This window comes from Ambystoma mexicanum, chromosome 3q (genome assembly GCF_040938575.1).
Source record: "Ambystoma mexicanum isolate Mex_15411 chromosome 3q, UKY_AmexF1_1, whole genome shotgun sequence".
In the NCBI taxonomy this organism is placed as follows: Eukaryota; Metazoa; Chordata; class Amphibia; order Caudata; family Ambystomatidae; genus Ambystoma; species Ambystoma mexicanum.
Genome location: NC_090926.1, coordinates 203,838,890 through 203,855,771, shown reverse-complemented (window position 1 = coordinate 203,855,771; position 16,882 = coordinate 203,838,890). Strand labels below are relative to the sequence as shown.

The window sequence follows — 16,882 nt, the reverse complement described above, 5'->3', positions numbered from 1 at the left end:
ACTGTAACACTGTGAATGTGCACAATAAAAGTAATGCAAAAACTGTAAAAGTATAACTGCTGCCAACAGCTTGTCTTTGGGCACATATAAAAGCAAGCAAAAACCATATGTGTAAAAAGGTAGGATGAAACAAAAGTATCCCTATTGCACTGCACTGAAGGTGCTGTATACAGTGTAAAAACAATAAGAATTCAAAAGGGAAACAAAGTTTCCCAGCACTGAAAGTCAGAAGGACTGATCAGTTACCTTCAAAAAGTCAGAATAGGATCAAAAACAGAGCACAAATAATGATGCACCATAGGAAACCTTGGAGGGAAAGTTGTAAAAAAAAATATTTCCTATCAGTCACCTTCTACTTCATTCTTTTCTCTGGTCCCCCTTCTGCTCTTCGCACTCTGAAGTGCCTCGCTCACAATGTGTTGCGATGCAAACATAGTAATCTTGTTAGGACAGTTGGTCTAGTGTTATTCGTTTGGAATGTAATAATAATGAAGTAGCTAAGATTTTAAGATGAACCAACTCTGAATTCTCCCCCAGGCTCATAATCGGTTTCATCAGCAAGCAGTATGTTCAGAAGCTCCTCTGTTCAGAGCCAGACGGCACCTTTTTACTCCGGTTCAGCGACTCTGAAATCGGGGGCATCACTATCGCCCACATCCTGCGAAACCAAGAGGGTAAGCTCAAGAATTATGAAGGAGCACCTGGGCTGGGTAGGAGCTAGCGTGGGAGTTTGTGTGAAGATGGTTGCTGCACAGTTCTTTGATTGCGCCTCTGACCTCATGCTGAATGAGCTCAGTAACATTCATAGTGTTTCTAATGTTGCTTTTAAGTGTACAGAGATTGTGCATGTTTGAAAGATACAATGTGTGAAGAAAGTTGGCATACAAACACTTTCTAACCCCACAGACTGCAACCCCTGTTGTTCTCTTCCTCAATCTAGATAAACTCCTCACGCCAAGACATTTAGCAACAGGGCATTTCTTACCTTGTGCCTCACTCTTCATGTCCAAATTCTGCAGGTCAGTGTATGCAGCGTTTACGACCCACTTGTGTTATATCAATCTCCCATATCCAACCACCTGCAGTGACAGTGTTCGCAAACTCACTCACATATTGACCACAAGCATGTAGGGTCTACAATCTGCATGTTTCCCACCAGTCAGCTTAAGATCATATACTCCTGACTAGGCATCAAGGGTCAGGCGTCTCTTTTGAGGTCTTGCCTTTCAAACATCAATCCACTCTTGGAGTATGTGTGCTCTACTGAGTAAGATGTTGGCTTAGGAACTTGATAACTTCCCAATGAAATGTTATCAGACCTGCTCTCCATCAGATACTGGTTTCTGTAATTTGGTCCCCGCAGCACTCCACATGCTACACTACCTGTGCACAAGACCTCATGTTTTAGATGTTCCTGTCTGTGAAAATCTTGTATGTTAAAAAATAGAATGGTGAAAATGTTGAATACAAAAGTTCAATCTCAAATGATAGAATTGCTTTCTATAACGTTATAATGCAATCTAATTGACAATGTAAAATTGTTTGGTTAAAAATCAACCTCTTCTAATTGTCTTTATTTAAACAGTAAAACAAGATGGTCCAAAGGCCTATGTGAACGACCAGCGCAACTGCACAAGAGTTAGAAGTTTAAAAAGGCAGCGTTCAACATGAGAGTGTGAGGGAACCCGGACCAAGGACCCTCGATAAGAAGTAAATTAGATATAAGCAGTGAACTGCGCCAATTGACAATAATACAATAATAATTGAATTATGTTTTTAATTCCATTCCACAGCCTGACACGTGTTTCGAGCAAAGCTCTTTTTCAAAGGCGTTGAACCTTGTCCAAAGGAAACTTAATATTACTTGCGGTTGCAATAACCATTAATTAATTACAGCCTTCCGGCAACAACAATGTACAAAGAGAGAGTGCGCACTCTCTCTTTGTACATTGTTGTTGCCGGAAGGCTGTAATTAATTAATGGTTATTGCAACCGCAAGTAATATTAAGTTTCCTTTGGACAAGGTTCAACGCCTTTGAAAAAGAGCTTTGCTCGAAACACGTGTCAGGCTGTGGAATGGAATTAAAAACATAATTCAATTATTATTGTATTATTGTCAATTGGCGCAGTTCACTGCTTATATCTAATTTTCTTTATTTAAACACATAATGGTTCTCATTATAACTTGGCTGGTCCAGAATTAAAGTTCCAGTATGTACATATAATGGCACATTTCTTCATCTGCCAAGTACAACTTTGCCGGTGGGTTGGCGGAATTACCTAGGAGCTGGAGGTAATAATGCCACCCTACGGGCAAAAAATAGCCGTGGGATGCAGGCGAGTCGACATAGACTGGGGACCCCTCCTGTACACAAAGACTATAATGAAAGTCAAAATTCCTTACCTGGGCACTCCCCACTCTAATGGTTTTGACTTGTTTAGCATGAAAAACATCTCCATTCCCCCAAAGGTAGCGACCCTTAATACCAACAGGATTGTGTCTTTCCCCTCCACCAGGCACTTGCATCATGCTGGCAAGTAATTCTGGATTAGCCTGGCGATATGGCCTAGATGTTACAGCTGAGGTAATAGATCCTGATATATAGGGTAGAAGTAAATGTTATCCTCCGTAACCATGGGACCTCTGACTATTTAGTTTAGGAAGCGGAGGCCGTAGCTCAGGGAATCCTCAAGAAAGCCTTGACCCCAGGAAACAGAAATCCTACTTGAAACAGAGACGGGAATCAATGGGTGTTGAAGAAGCTGACTTTAATAGAGAGGAATCTGAGAGGGGAGAAATGGAGGAAATGGTCCCGTTACCCGATCTTGCTTTTGCTCAAAAGAATGACCTGGACCTAGTGGTCGCCTTTGCAATGTTTACATTGAAGGAGCATGGTTGTAGCCAAGCCGGTCCCTTTCTCTTTCTGAAAAGGTCCTATTGTACCAAGGAGACGTGGGAAAGGATGAACTTCACCGAGCACAACTGGTGGTCCCTCGTCGTCAAAGGTTAGTCCTGGAACTTGCGCACTCCCATCTCACGGCTGCCCAACAGGGGATAGGGAAGACCCAAAGCTAAGTGATCCTTCGGTTTTACTGGGCTGCAGTATTCACAGACGTAAATAATGTAGGATGCTTTATGCAAAATCTGCCAGAAGGCTGAAGCCACTCCGTTTCCCCCTGCTCCATTACAACTGCTTCCCATTATTGACATCTCCCCCTCTAGAATAGCCATGGATAGAGTGGGCTCATTAGAACCATCAAAATTGGGGAACAAATATAAAATTAGTGATCATTGACTTTGCCACCCAATACCCTGAAACCTCTCCTCTCTGGAACAAAACTAGTCTGCAGATCCTAAAACATCTCCTTCCTTTTCTATCGAGAGTAGGGTTTCCTAAAGAAATCCTCACTAACCAGAGTACTACTTTTATGTCGAAGATCATGCGTGACGTAAAAGATTTTCAGCATCTCAAAACCCTGCAGACCTCTGTTTATCATTCACAAACTGAAAGGTTTAATCAAACACTGAAAAGTATTCTCAACAAGTTATTATTATCATTATAAGTTGGTAGAAACCGATGGAAGAGATTGGGACATTATGATTCCATGTTCACTATTTTTAGTCAGCAAAACCCTTCAGCCGTCTCTAGGCTGTTGACCATTTGAATTACTCTATGGGCAAGAACCTCAAGGCATATTAGACATGTTGAAGGAGACCTGGAAGGAAATAGAAGAAACCATGCTGGGCTGTCTGTCATTTTCCAGACACCCCAAAAGTTAAAATCCCTTATGGATGCTCAAAGCGACATTGTCAAACTTCACCTGGGTAGGGCAGAGGAGCATCAGAAATCCATAAATGACAGACACTGACAGACAAGCGGTTGCCAGGTCTTTTTCCATTGGGTAATCTGTGCTTGTTCTCCTTTGCACCTCCGAGAACAAAATGATATCCAAGTGGTTCAGCCCCTATAAAATCCTTGAAAAGAAGGGTCCAGTAAACTATTGTGATGAATCCTACTGAGTCCTCACAATGACCCTGCCTAAAGTCTCCTCTGAGGTGGCCTGGCAAAGGCAGACACTTCCTGATTCTAACCTTGGCAGTGGTATTAGCTGGGAGGATCACCTGGGAGGCGAAAGGCCTCTGGGGAACGAGACGCAGTATTTGTCTTCCTCTAGGGAGGAAATATCCATGATACCAAAGTATATAATGGCTCGCTGTCAGAGAGAGTTCATCGTTTCTCAAGATGATTGTCTTAATGTGGGTGATACAATAACTACCCATGTATCGGGAGGAATGAAACACCTCTTAAAATCATAGACCTACATAGAGGTGAAATCTCCCATGACAGTTGGAGGAATAGCAAAGATGAGTCTTTAAATAGCTCCAAATTAAATCTAGAAAATCCTCATTCTCCAGCATGGGGTCTGGCATGGAGTCACATGCTCATGAATATTCCCCGTCGTCCGGCTGGGAATCCTCGGTAAAGAAAGAATCAGTATCAGTTTCGTTTCTGATCTGTCTTTCTAAGTAGTAACCAATCACTGGTCTCTGGGTCATACTGTCCCTAGCCAATGACTGCCCTCTCCCTAAGCCCCGCCCCTGGTAGCCACCCTCAGATTTTTACCGCATGTTCAAGTGTTGGGAGTCCTCGTGCTATAGCTCTCGAGCTTTTACTGCGTTTTGCGCTTTTCCAAAGAGATTTACCTAATTTTCCAGTTTAATCGAGCCTCAAGCTCAACCGTTTCTACTTCCGATCAACGGGGACCCATTCCGGATTTATCTACGCTCCTCAAGGGTGAAGTTTTCATCGTGTTATGCTTCTTGGAGGATTCCCAAAGTTTCTGAGGCCTACCTCGCGGACGAGAAGAACATGGCCCAGGAGAAGGGAAGCTCGACTCCCGGCAAACTGTTCAAGATCTGCCCTGGATGCAACCTACAAAATGTGTTCAAGGAGGACGAGAATTCGAAATGCCTTTACTGCCTCTACGAGGACAAAACGCACGTGGAGAAGGACTGCGCGTTTTGCATGAACATGTCGAATCGGACTATGAGGGATCGTCGGACCCGTCTCTCCAACTGGCTGGAAGGCAAGAGCCCAGCAGGTGAGAAGAAGAAGAAAAAGTCTGAGCGGTCTTCTAATTCCTGTGAGGGCGCCCCGGCGATAGGGGCCCAACAGAAGGTAAAGCACTGCTAGTCCGCGGGCACTGGGAGCGCCGAACGGTCAGGCTCCTCGGCTGCCAAGCAGGGTGCACCTTCACCGACGCCATCAACCACGAGCCAACGCTCTGGCTCGGGGAAGAAAAAATCTAAGCGTCTAGAGAGGCCCCGTCGATCTCGAAGGAACCGGCTGAGAGGGAGGGAGGCAGTGACCCTCCCCCTAAGGTTAAGGCCTCAAGCGCGTCAAAGGTGGTGAAGGCCTTGATTCACCCGACTAAGGCCTCTATCGAGGGAGTCACTGCGGCCTTGGCAAAGCCTGTGGAGGCTATCCCAGTGGAGGCGACCTCGGGCCCAGGGTTTCCCTGCCTCTGTGGAGGGAATCCTCTTTTAAGCCTATCGAGAAGACCCCGGTGGAAAAAGAGGGGGGGCCAGTGGCCGTTACAGACACGACCTCTGAGGAGGAACTGACCGAGAATTTGGAAGAGGCCCGGTCCCACGGGAGGATCCCGAGGAGGGGGACGACGAGAGCGAGAGTGGCAACGATGACGAGGTTCCCGTGGAGGAACAACCATCGCTCCCGGCACACCCGTCGCAACCCGAGCCTCAGGAGAACTCGGCGGCCATTTTGACGGCAATCCAAGCCTTATGCACGTAGATAAGGACGAGACTGCCACTACCCCCGACGGACGACCCAACTGTACCGGGCCTGTCGGGAAGCCCTCCAAACAAGAGGAGGACTTTGTTGCCTTCCCCGATCCCGAGGGATGACACGGGAACAGACACGGCCACGATGGGGACAGATGACAACGGCGGTGACGAGGGGACTGGCTTACCGTCTCCGATTCCTCGAGTGTCCCCGCCTGACGAGATTGGCTCCTTCCACGCAATGATTGCCAGGGCATCTGAGCTTTTTCAGCTCTGCCCTGAAGAGAAGAAGGAAGGCTTCGTCTACCAACGGCCGAGGCCAAGAGGAAAACAGTCCTCGTGGTGCCGTTGCTGGATGACATCTGGGACGAGGGACTTGCCCTCCTCAAGAACCAGTCCACAACACCTGCCAAGAGGCACCGGTACGAGAACAAGTACCGGGTCCCCGACGCCGCCCCGTTGTTCCTTAGGGCACAGCCCACCCTGGATTCGGTCGTCTCAGCAGCGGCCAAGAAGAAAGCAGGGGGGGCATCGGCTTCATCTTCAACATCCCCACCGGACGGCGAGGGAAAGAAGCTGGATGCCGTGGGACGATTAAGGCGGCCAACTTCCTAGCGATTGTGGCCCGCTACGACAGGGAATTGTGGTACAAGATCGCCCCCCTGTTGGACTTCCTCCTGGACGACAAGAGGGCAGAGGCCTCGGCGATCCTACTGGAGGGTGAGGTGGCGTCGGACCACGCCATAACTGTGGCCACGGACATTGCCGACACCGGTTTCCACCAGTTGGGCAACAGCATTTGCCTTCGACGGCAGGGGTGGCTCAAGGCGATGGATTTCTGCCAGGACGTGCAAGCCAAGGTTTTGGACATGCCCTTCGACGGGAACAATCTGTTTGGAAAGACTGTGGATGAGTCGCTGCAGGCCATCAAGACCGACACAGAGATGGCTCGGGCCTTGGGAGTTCTGCAGCAACGGCGGCCGCCCTTTCGGAACTCCCGAGGCAAGCAATTGCCTCCAAAGGATTCGGCAGAGGCTCTTCGACCTACCGTCAGGTGGCCCGCTCCTCGTCACAAGAAGCCTACAGAGGACGAGGCAAGTCAGGTGGATCTCGCCGTCGCCACCAGCGTGGCCAAGGAGGCAAGGCTGCTTCCAAGCAAGACTGAACCGGCCATTGCGTCGGGCCCCCGTAGAAGCACCCCGGTGGGAGGCCGGCTGGCGAAGTTCGCCAGCATGTGGGAGTCCATCTCCACCGACGGTTGGGTGCTGGATGCCCTGGCCCACGGGCACACTCTCGAATTTCTAAAGAAGTGCCCTCAAATTCTTCCTGTGGCCAGGAAGGAAAACCACGTCCCTCAACTGCTGTTAGAGATAAGGGCAATGCTCAATAAAGGAGCCATCAAGCTCGTTCCAAAGAGGCTCCGGGGCTCCGGAGTATACTCAAGATACTTCCTCGTCAGGAAGAAGACAGGAGGTTGGCGTCCCATCCTGGACTTGCGTCGGCTAAACAAATACATCAAGGCACAGAAGTTCTGGATGGTCACCCTCCAGCACGTGCTGGGCCAGCTGGAGGAAGGCAACTTCCTATCGTCATTGGATTTGGAGGATGCGTACTTTCACATCCCCATCCTAAAAGGACACCGAAAGTTTCTCAGGTTCGTAGTCCAAGGGCGGCGCTACCAGTTCAAGGCCCTCCCGTTCGGATTGAAGTCAGCACCCAGGGTGTTCACCAAGTTCCTGGCACCAGTTGCGGCACGGCTGCGCCTGCAGGGGATCCACGTCTACCCCTACCTGGACGACTGGCTCATCCCAACAGGGACAAGGAAACTCGCCGTCGAACACACAGCAAAGACGGCTGCTCATGGACCTGGGATTCTCCATCAACTTCCCCAAATCCCACCTGGTTCCGTCGCAGGTTGCGCTGTTTCAAGCTCGATACAGTGGCGCGATTGGCCTCGCCTTTGGAGGAAAGAACACAGGCCATCCTAGGCAAGGTACAGCGTCTGCTGGCCACGGACATGGCCAGAGTGAGGTCCATCAAGTCCCTTCTTGGGATGATGTCCTCTTGCATCTATCTGGTGCACCTGTGCAGGCTTCGTATGCGCCCTCTGCAGGAGTTCCTCGACTCCCGTTGGATGGAAGCGACAGGCAGCTTCGAGGACAAGATCTTGCTCAACAAAGTATTCCGCCAAGCAATTCGATGGTGGGGCATCCGCGCGCATCTCGCGGTGGGCAGACTTTCAGACCCCAGCATACCAGGTGACGGTGAGGACGGATGCCTCCCTGGAGGGGTGGGGAGCGGACACCGGAGATCTTCACGCGAAAGGCCTGTGGCTCCTGGAGGAGAGGCTGCTCCACATCAACATACTGGAGCTCCGGGCAGTGTTCTGGGCCCTCAAGTCATTACTCCTGTCCCTTAAGTGCAAAGTGGTGAGGATCTTCACCGACAACACCACCACGATGTTCTACATCCGGAAGCAGGGAGGAACCAGATCCCCAGCCCTGTCCAAGGAAGCCCAGGATCTGTGGCACTGGGCTGTTGCCCAGGGAATGTTTCTGGTACCTTTTCATCTAGCAGGGATAAAGAACACCATCGCCGACTCACTCAGCAGGGAGCTGCGCTCGTGCCACAAGTGGGAACTACGCCAGGATCAATTGGATCAACTCTTCCGGCGATGGGGCAAGCCCCAAATTGACCTGTTAGCGACGAACTTCAAAGGCCAGAGGTTCACCAGCAGGTTCCCCCAGCCGAGGAGCATGGACGATGCTTTCTCGTTCCCCTGGGATGGCCTGTTCCTGTACGCGTTCCCTCAGTTGCTGTTGCTGCTCAGGCTCATCAACCAACTCAAGAGGTCCCGGTGCAGGATGATCCTCGTCGCACCGAGGTGGCCGAGACAGATATGGTTCCCGGACCTTCTGGACTTGTCAGCGTCCCCACTAGTCAATCTGTCGACGGTCGCAGATCTTCTCTTCAGAGAAGGAGGCACCATTCTTCATCACGACCCGGAGTCTCTGAACTTGCAGGCCTGGCTCCTGCAGCACTAGAGTTTGGAGGGTACGATATCCCGGTTGACTGCAGAGAGGTTCTTTGAAAGGCCAGGGCGTCCTCAACTCTCAAGTGCTACGGACAGAAGTGGAAGAGGTTCTCTGCCTGTTGCCGTGAACAGACGATTAACCCTCTACGGATTACAGCCCCTCAAGTGCTACCATACTTACTGTCGCTGGCCAAAGCTGGACTAGCTCATGCTTCCATCAAGATACATCTGGCAGTGATTTCCCGATACACCAGAACTGCAGGATGGTCGTCCCTGTGGTCTCATCGCCTGGTGAAGGAGTTTATGAAAGGACTGTTTCGAGCGTTCCCGCCGGTGAAGGCTCCAGCCCCAGCGTGGGAGCTCAACGTGGTGCTGACCAGGCTCATGGGCCCACCATTCGAGCCCTTGCATTCGGCTCCGTTGAAGTTCCTGTCGTAGAAGACAGCATTCCTTGTGGCCATCACCTCTGCACGACGCGTGGGAGAGATTCAGGCCCTATCCTGCAAGCCTCCATACTTGACTTTCAACGAGACGAGGGTAGTGCTGAGGACGCACCCCTCCTTCATGCCCAAGCTGGCGTCGGATTTCCATCTCGATGAGCTCTTGTTGTTGCTAGTCTTTTTCCCGTCGCCTTCGTCGGCGGCCGAGAGGATTTTGCACTCGCTGGATGTAGCTAGAGCGCTGAAGTTCTACTTTGACCGAACGAAGAGTTTTCGGAAGACATCACAGCTGTTTGTGAACTTTGGACCTGTGAACCAAGGGAAGGCTCTCTCGAAGGCTTCCATTTCCAGATCGCTCTCCGGCTGCATCATGCACTGTCATCGGTTGGCAAACCGACCGTTGCCCGGCCGTCCGAGAGCCCATTCGACCAGAGCGGTCACTGCTACCACAGCGTTCTTGTCTGGTGTGCCCCTGCTGGACATCTGCAGGGCTGCTACGTGGAGGTCGACGCACACCTTCATGAGATTCTACTGCGTCGACCTGGATTCCAGGGAGGGTCAAGAGTCATCCAGGCAGTGCTGCGCAACCTGTTCGCTTAAGGTGAGCCTGGTGACGAGGTAAGAGATGCTTAATGTTGAGTTTTATGTAATGCTTAATGTTGAGCCTTGCCACCTCCCGTGGTTGTGCATGTGTACTGCTATGTATTCTTATGTTCATGAGCATGTGAATCCCTGCCAGACCCCATGCTGGAGAAGGAACAAGTTACTTACCTGTAACTGTTGTTCTCCAGCATGGGTCTGGCATGGATTCACATGCAAACCCTCCCTCCTTCCCCTCTGTGGCTCTTCACTTGGTCATACTGCCACTTTACGTGCTACCAAATCTGAGGATGGCTGCAAAGGGCGGGGCTTAGGGAGAGGGCAGTCATTGGCTGGGGACAGTATGACTCAGAGACCAGTGATTGGTTACTACTAAGAAAGACCGATCAGAAACGAAACTGATACTGATTTTTTCTTTACCGAGGATTCCCAGCCTGACGACGGACAATATTCATGAGCATGTGAATCCATGCCAGACCCATGCTGGAGAACAACAGTTACAGGTAAGTAACTTGTTCCTTCCTCTGTCAAGCCAAGTTCCCCATTGAATTCTTATGATATCCCTCTGAGAAATATAATTAAGGAAAGAGATGACTGTGACATTATTATTCCTGTTAGAAAAACTTTTCATGTTGTGTACCACAACAGGTCCCACAATTCCCAAAGTACTGGGACAATGAAGAGGGCTTCAGAGGCCCAAGACTGCAAAGCACAGCTTATTTGTGGTAATGACCCGCACCTGACGTAGACTGAGAGGCATAAAAGGCCCCCTCAGGTGCAGGCCATGGAGGAGAGCAGTAGTAGAAGGTGGAGTAATTGTAATACCTCCACGTGGCAGAAGAAAAGCTGGGACCATCGTGGTGCATCGAGTGGATGTCAGTCCTGAGAGGGTCTTTGCCGTTCCAGACCGTGAACGTAGTGGTAGTGCAGTGGGAAGCTTTAGTTGGTGGCTTTCCCCCTGAAGACCATCTGCAGAGGTTGCGCAGCATTTGTCAGTCGGGCTCCAGTGGAAGACGAGCCGTGGGAGCAAGGTGAGCTCCTCTAGTGACTGGTGTGAGCCGCAGTAAGCTGGGAAGCCGAGAATTCCAGGCCATGAAGGAAAGCATCAGCAGAGGACCTGGAGACAGCGAGGAGAACGGACGCTGAAGCCAGACCCGTAAATTGACAAAGAAACCGCTTGCTTGCCAAGACCGGGTGCCTAAAACCTAGGAGTAACTCCAGCAGCGTGGAATTCCAACAAGAACATCATTTGGAATGCTGAACTGAACTAAAGCAAACTAACCATTATTGTGTAAAGTAAGCTGACTGTAAAAAGAGTAAGTGGAATAATAAGAACATAATCACCAGACCAGAAGGGTGTGATTGTATGTATTTTGGTTTGATTAGAGGACAATAAAAGGCGGGGGCAATAAGGCGAGAAACTAGTTTAAACAACTATAGCCTAAGCCAAAAAAGAACTATAACCAGGCAAGGGTGAGCGAACAGCACCGTGGACCAAGGTATGTTACCTTTGGTGCGGGTTCGCACACCCTTTATTCTAGTCTCAGGACTAAATTTGGCATTAATTGCAAGGTATTGGAAACTCTTATATACAACTTTCTTTTTTAATTTAAATCATATTCCAAATAATACTCCAAACGATTTGTAGTTATTCACAAAACACCAAATGTATTAAACAGCCTTTGCCAATATAAGCTACAAATGCCAATACATTTTGGACCCTCGGTCCATCGTCGGGGTTAGTAGCTCTGTATAGTTGCAAACAATCCCTTGCCCATTTACCCGGGCAGCTTTAAAAGCGTGTAAAGCTGTGTCAAGAAAAAACAAAGTATCGGCTTGTGCAGTCTACCGCGTTCAATGCTCAGTGCCTCTCCTCTAAAACTTCTGCGAGTGTATGCAGGATGCCGTTCGTATGCCTCTACGTTCGTCGTGCATGTCCCTCTTCAATCTCACTCCAAGGTGAGCGAACAACCATGGCCTAAGACAAGAAGGGGAAAATGAAAGTCTCAATGGTTGCAAAACCTATTGCCCAAATAAAAAGAAGTTCAGAAGGTGGCTTAAACCCACATTACCAAAGGTAAAGAGGTGTAAAATCACTGTTGAACTATTGGTTAAAGTCAAGTGTAATGAAACAGAACTGTGTTGGAACTTTTGTTGTCAGGTTGGGGCTAAATGAACTGAGTTGTTACTTTATTACAAGAGAGGATTTCCTTATCTTTTTTGAACTGCTGAACAGAATCCTGCGTGAATCTGGCAAATGGGAATTCATCCAAATCATAAGGAGAGACGAATATCTGATTGTGAATCTAACTATTATATTTTGTGTTTCCATATATTACCTTATTGATTTGTGTGCACTAGTGTGGGGGACATAAACCGTTTGTTAGAGTGTTTATCTTAAGTTTATTTTATGCTGGGAAATCCTCATCGGGGTAGGGACATTGAGGCATTTATCCAACCTTTTTGAGTTAATAAAATATCTTTTGAAAAATCTTCATAAAGTTGTCCGCCTCACATTTTTGACCCCTTGCATTATATAGTGACTCAACATGACAGAGGACAGAAAACCTAGGTCAACCTATTGAAAATGTGGAAGGTCGACCCTGAGGAGGAGACAGTGGTAACCATGGCCCTCTGACCCCCAACCAACAACTAATCCCTAATCTTCCACTTTCCCAACAGGAAGACCTCCACAAGCTTTTAGATAAATTTCCAGAGGTCTTATCGGAAAAACCTGGCAAATTATACAATTCTTTCATTATATCCAGACCCTAGTTCGACAGACAGTAAACCTAAAGCCTTACAGAATCCCAGAGGCCAGGAAGAACAATATTGAGGCCGAACACCAGAGATGCTCAAGGCCAATATCATAGAGCCCTCAGAGAGTCATTGGTCATCTCCTACTGTCCTCCTAGCAAAACCAGATAGGTCTTGGAGAATTTGTATGGACTTCAGAAAGTAAAATTCCATCTCCGCCTTTGACAATTACCCTATGGCCAGGATTGATCAACTCATTGAGAAGCTCAGATCCACCAAAGGTCCAGTGTGGGGAAACAACGCCTTTTCTACCCCTAAGGGGCCTTTTCAATGTAAGGTACTGCCTTTTGGGTTGAACGGTGCTCCTGCCAGGTAACAATGATTGATTGACAAAATCGTAAGACCTTATTCTAGCTTCTCTAGGGCTTATTTAGACAACATCATTATCCATAGTAATAACTGGCCCACACACATGCACAATCTTTGTCATTGCAAAAGCCCTCTGGAGAGCAGCTTTGTTAGGACATATTTTCTAATGTCCACCCAAAGAACTTCATAAAACTATATCTAGGGCAATACAGAACTCCAACTCTTAGTACAGGCATATACTACACAGTATAATGGTAGCTATGGTAGAACAGCCAGGCTCATTTTACAAGGCAGAGAGGGCTGTAGGATGGTACAAAGAATGTGTAGCATACATATGGTCCAAAGAAACACTTATACACTGATATATGTACAAATACAGGTATATTTTATATATACAGTGTGACGAGTCAGAAATGAAAAGACGCAAACAAAGTTGTCATGTTTGTGGTTAAAGACGTTTATTAACATCAAGTGGTTTGGGAAAAGGCCTCTCTGACCCTACTGTAAGAGTAATTATTTCCCTACTTATCCAAAACTAAGGATCTGTCTGTGTCAAAATCAGAACTGCCCTTGTGTCCAAAATGTTCTATCCTGATCCTCACACTACAAACCAAATTATAAGGTGGAAAGGGGAACTATCTTTAACCTGTTGATTGCAACAAGAGTTCATAAAGGAAAAACATCTCCAACTTCAAAGTTCTCCAAGGTAAAAGGACCTTGGTTCCGATGGATGACTCCCTTCCCCCGGTTTCTCTTCCAAATTCAAATACCTAGGTATTACAAAGTCAAAACAAGATTTTTGTTCCAGGGTAGTTCCCTTCCCTGGACTTTGTCTCAGAGTAATCCGTTCAATACAAATTTCACCAAGAGTAGCAAGCCTTGTTTTTTTTACTTTCCCTGGAGTCTTCTTTAACGCCAATATTGTTACAGTTGTTGTCTTTCTTGGTTTACAATCAACATAAAAGCTCTCCAAGGTAAAAGCACCTTGGTTCCAGAGGGTGAATCCCTTCCCCTGGATTCTTGAACACTATGCCAATGATTCTTTGTTTAACAGGTTTTTGGTGTACAACTCTCCTCTTTGTTACAAAGCCCCTTAGTCTTGTAGTTCCTCTTTCAAAGGTTCCTCGTCTGGTTCAACACAAACAGTACTTTCTTGGGACTTCCTGCAGATTTGCAACTGCCTGGTATACTCCCCTGCCAGGACTACTTATGCACGTGCAGCTACCTGTTTTACGCGCATGCTAGGTTTTCTCATATTCAGAAATAAACAGTTCCTCTTTTAATTCGACTATTGCATATATCTCCTTTGGTTCTGTGTATCCGATTGTGTCAACATTCGCCCTTTGCTTTCCCCAAATATGCCTTGTATATTCTCGTATATGGTGGGGGCTCGTACTTGCAATATCCCTCTTAGTTTGCAAACAATCTCCTTAATGTCTCTGTTTCTGTAGTTTTAAAGTTTATAAATTGTGTTTGCCGTGGTTGCCGAAACGGCCCAGGGTCTCCTCTTTGCTTGGGTTGTCTCTGGCAACTTCACTCCTGTTTGCACCTACGCGGCCAAGCTTTGCCGCCCACTTTCCACTCTGGACTGCTTCCACGTCGTTGGGTTCCTCTTGCGGCTTCCCGTCAGCACGCCTACCTTCCTGCAGGTCCCAGTAAGTGTAGGGTTGCTTTCCCCCTGTGGCCGAACGCCCAGGAATCTTCCATCGGTTCCTGACGTGTCGGTGGGCTGCCCTACTCGCAGAACATTTATCCGCCTCCTTGCTCGCGAGCCCCTTGGCTACGCCACACCAGTCTCTGCTCCCAGGAACCACACGCTTCGCAGAGAAATACGATGACAATTGGTGTTCGATCTTTAAATGTCCCGCCCAAAGGTGTCTTGTGAAAACAGGCATGCTCGTTGAGGTTGAGGCTCTTTCCACTCTGTATTGCTCTCTTCTTCTTCCTCATCCCAGTAATTGGGTAATTGTGGGAGATTAAGTTCCTTGATAATGACTGATGCAAATTACTTGCAAGGTTTCCAAATGATAAGCCAGTTCTACATGGATGATCAACAGAACTGGAAAAGACCGTCTTGGAGCTTTTACCCTTTTTTCCAGGCATGGGAGTTTGGTTAAAAGGGTTTTGGGAAAAGGTTTCTCTATTTTCCCTAGAAGGGGATACAGATGCATGGCAACAGGCCATTAGGGTATTGGGTATCAAGGATCTTCTTCATGAGAAAATGGGGATATCATGTATTATCCAATGAAGCCATGACATATCCCCGGACTGTCTTCTCCCATGTGATTCTCCCTTCAAATAGCTGTCATCAGGCTCCGGTAGCAGCTGCCGACCCCTGGCCACGTGGGAGGAGGATACCGCCAGGGAATCTGTGATGGCTCCATTGGATTCTATTTGCATAATAATAACTTTATTCGGCTTTGGACATAAAGTCAAAAACAGTTATACAATACATACAAATCCATCATGAATTTATAAAAAAGCATGGTGAAAATTAAAGATAAAATGCATATATCGAATCACAAATATTAAATGGCTTGGGGGGTGAACATACAATTGATTCAAAAATCCTAAGGGGAGAGATACCCTGCTGCCCTTATTTGAAATCATTCACAACAACAATAATACGACTTGCAACTTTAAATGTAACTATAACTCATGAGATAAAACACAAGTGAAGATAACTACCTTATGTTTTAGCAGCAGCCCGTTTTAGCATGCATGGCCGATTAACAAGTTTGATCTTACTAGCCATGCCCTATGAATATACTTCGCCACAACTATCATGGCGGCAAATTATTTGAATTTTTGCAATAGGCCAATGCTTCTGCAATCGTACGCACCCCTGCTACTCTTAGTAGGGGCTTTATATATTGTCTCAATGCATTAAAAATGGGGCACAGAAACATAAAGTGGGCCATGGTTTCCTACTCATGGTGCAAAAGAGGGCAATTGCCTAAACCCCCAAACCTCATTATTTTGTAAATGAGGCAAACATCAAGGTTCCCAACCTAAAGGCCAGATAAAGTACTTGTGCAAGGGGGGAATGGGGACTAACTTTGTCCAAAACCCCTTTGTATCCAAAATGTCCCTTTGTAACCAGATAACCTGTTCCTAATTTCAATTTACAACATTCTTCCACCATCTTTGATCTTGTGTAGGAAACAGTGTCCCTCTTTACTCTACCGATTGCAATTTGGTCCATACCAGCTGGATCTGTCCACAGTGCAGATTCATTGAGCACGGAAAGTGTGTCCTTGACGTTCTTCACCCAAGGCAGGCTCAGCCCCCCCACCAGACTCTTACCATGGTCAAGTGCATCCCTGTGCTTCACAAGCCCATCATTTTACAGAGTCCGAGCCAATACATCTGGAGACGAAACGTGGCCGCATCAGCAATAGGGAAATATCCATCTCAAGTTGTAATAATGTGCTTGGAGTACTCTGCTTTAGCATGAGGAGGCTTTTGAGGAATTTTTCAACCCTCGTACTTAACTTGATACTTGAAAAGCCTCTGCCCCAAATAGTGTAACAGTGCAAGCTTGTTTTTTTATATAATTCGAGGGTGGGGGCAATTGCTCCTCTGCCAGGCCTATTTAAAAAAGCCTTCACAGACTGCTGTACTTTTCCAATGTAACACATGATTTATTAAATTGGGCAGTCCACTGGCCGGTCTCATTAAATCTGGTCCCTAAATATTCATATGAAGCAACCTATTCCCGTCTACTGTCCTCTACCCTAACCTCTACATTTGTTGTTTCACAAATTTAGGCTTAAAAACCATGGATTTAGTTTTGGGAACATTTAGAAACAGTCTGAGTTCTTCACAATTGTTTAGAAACACAGCTAATGTAACCCTCAGACCTTGGGGGAGAGGTTG

The 16,882-nt window shown here is 47.4% G+C and overlaps 1 protein-coding gene across 7 annotated transcripts in view; it reads left to right on the top strand.

Annotated features, from left to right (window-relative positions):
- The window catches only part of STAT6 (signal transducer and activator of transcription 6), a 1,449,539-nt gene that overhangs the window by 1,183,693 nt on the left and 248,964 nt on the right, over positions 1 to 16,882 (top strand). For all 7 annotated transcript variants that reach the window (XM_069653558.1, XM_069653564.1, XM_069653563.1 and 4 more), the window contains one exon: positions 538 to 674. In XM_069653558.1, the coding sequence (XP_069509659.1) occupies positions 538 to 674 (137 nt within the window). The remainder of the gene's footprint in view (positions 1 to 537; positions 675 to 16,882) is intronic.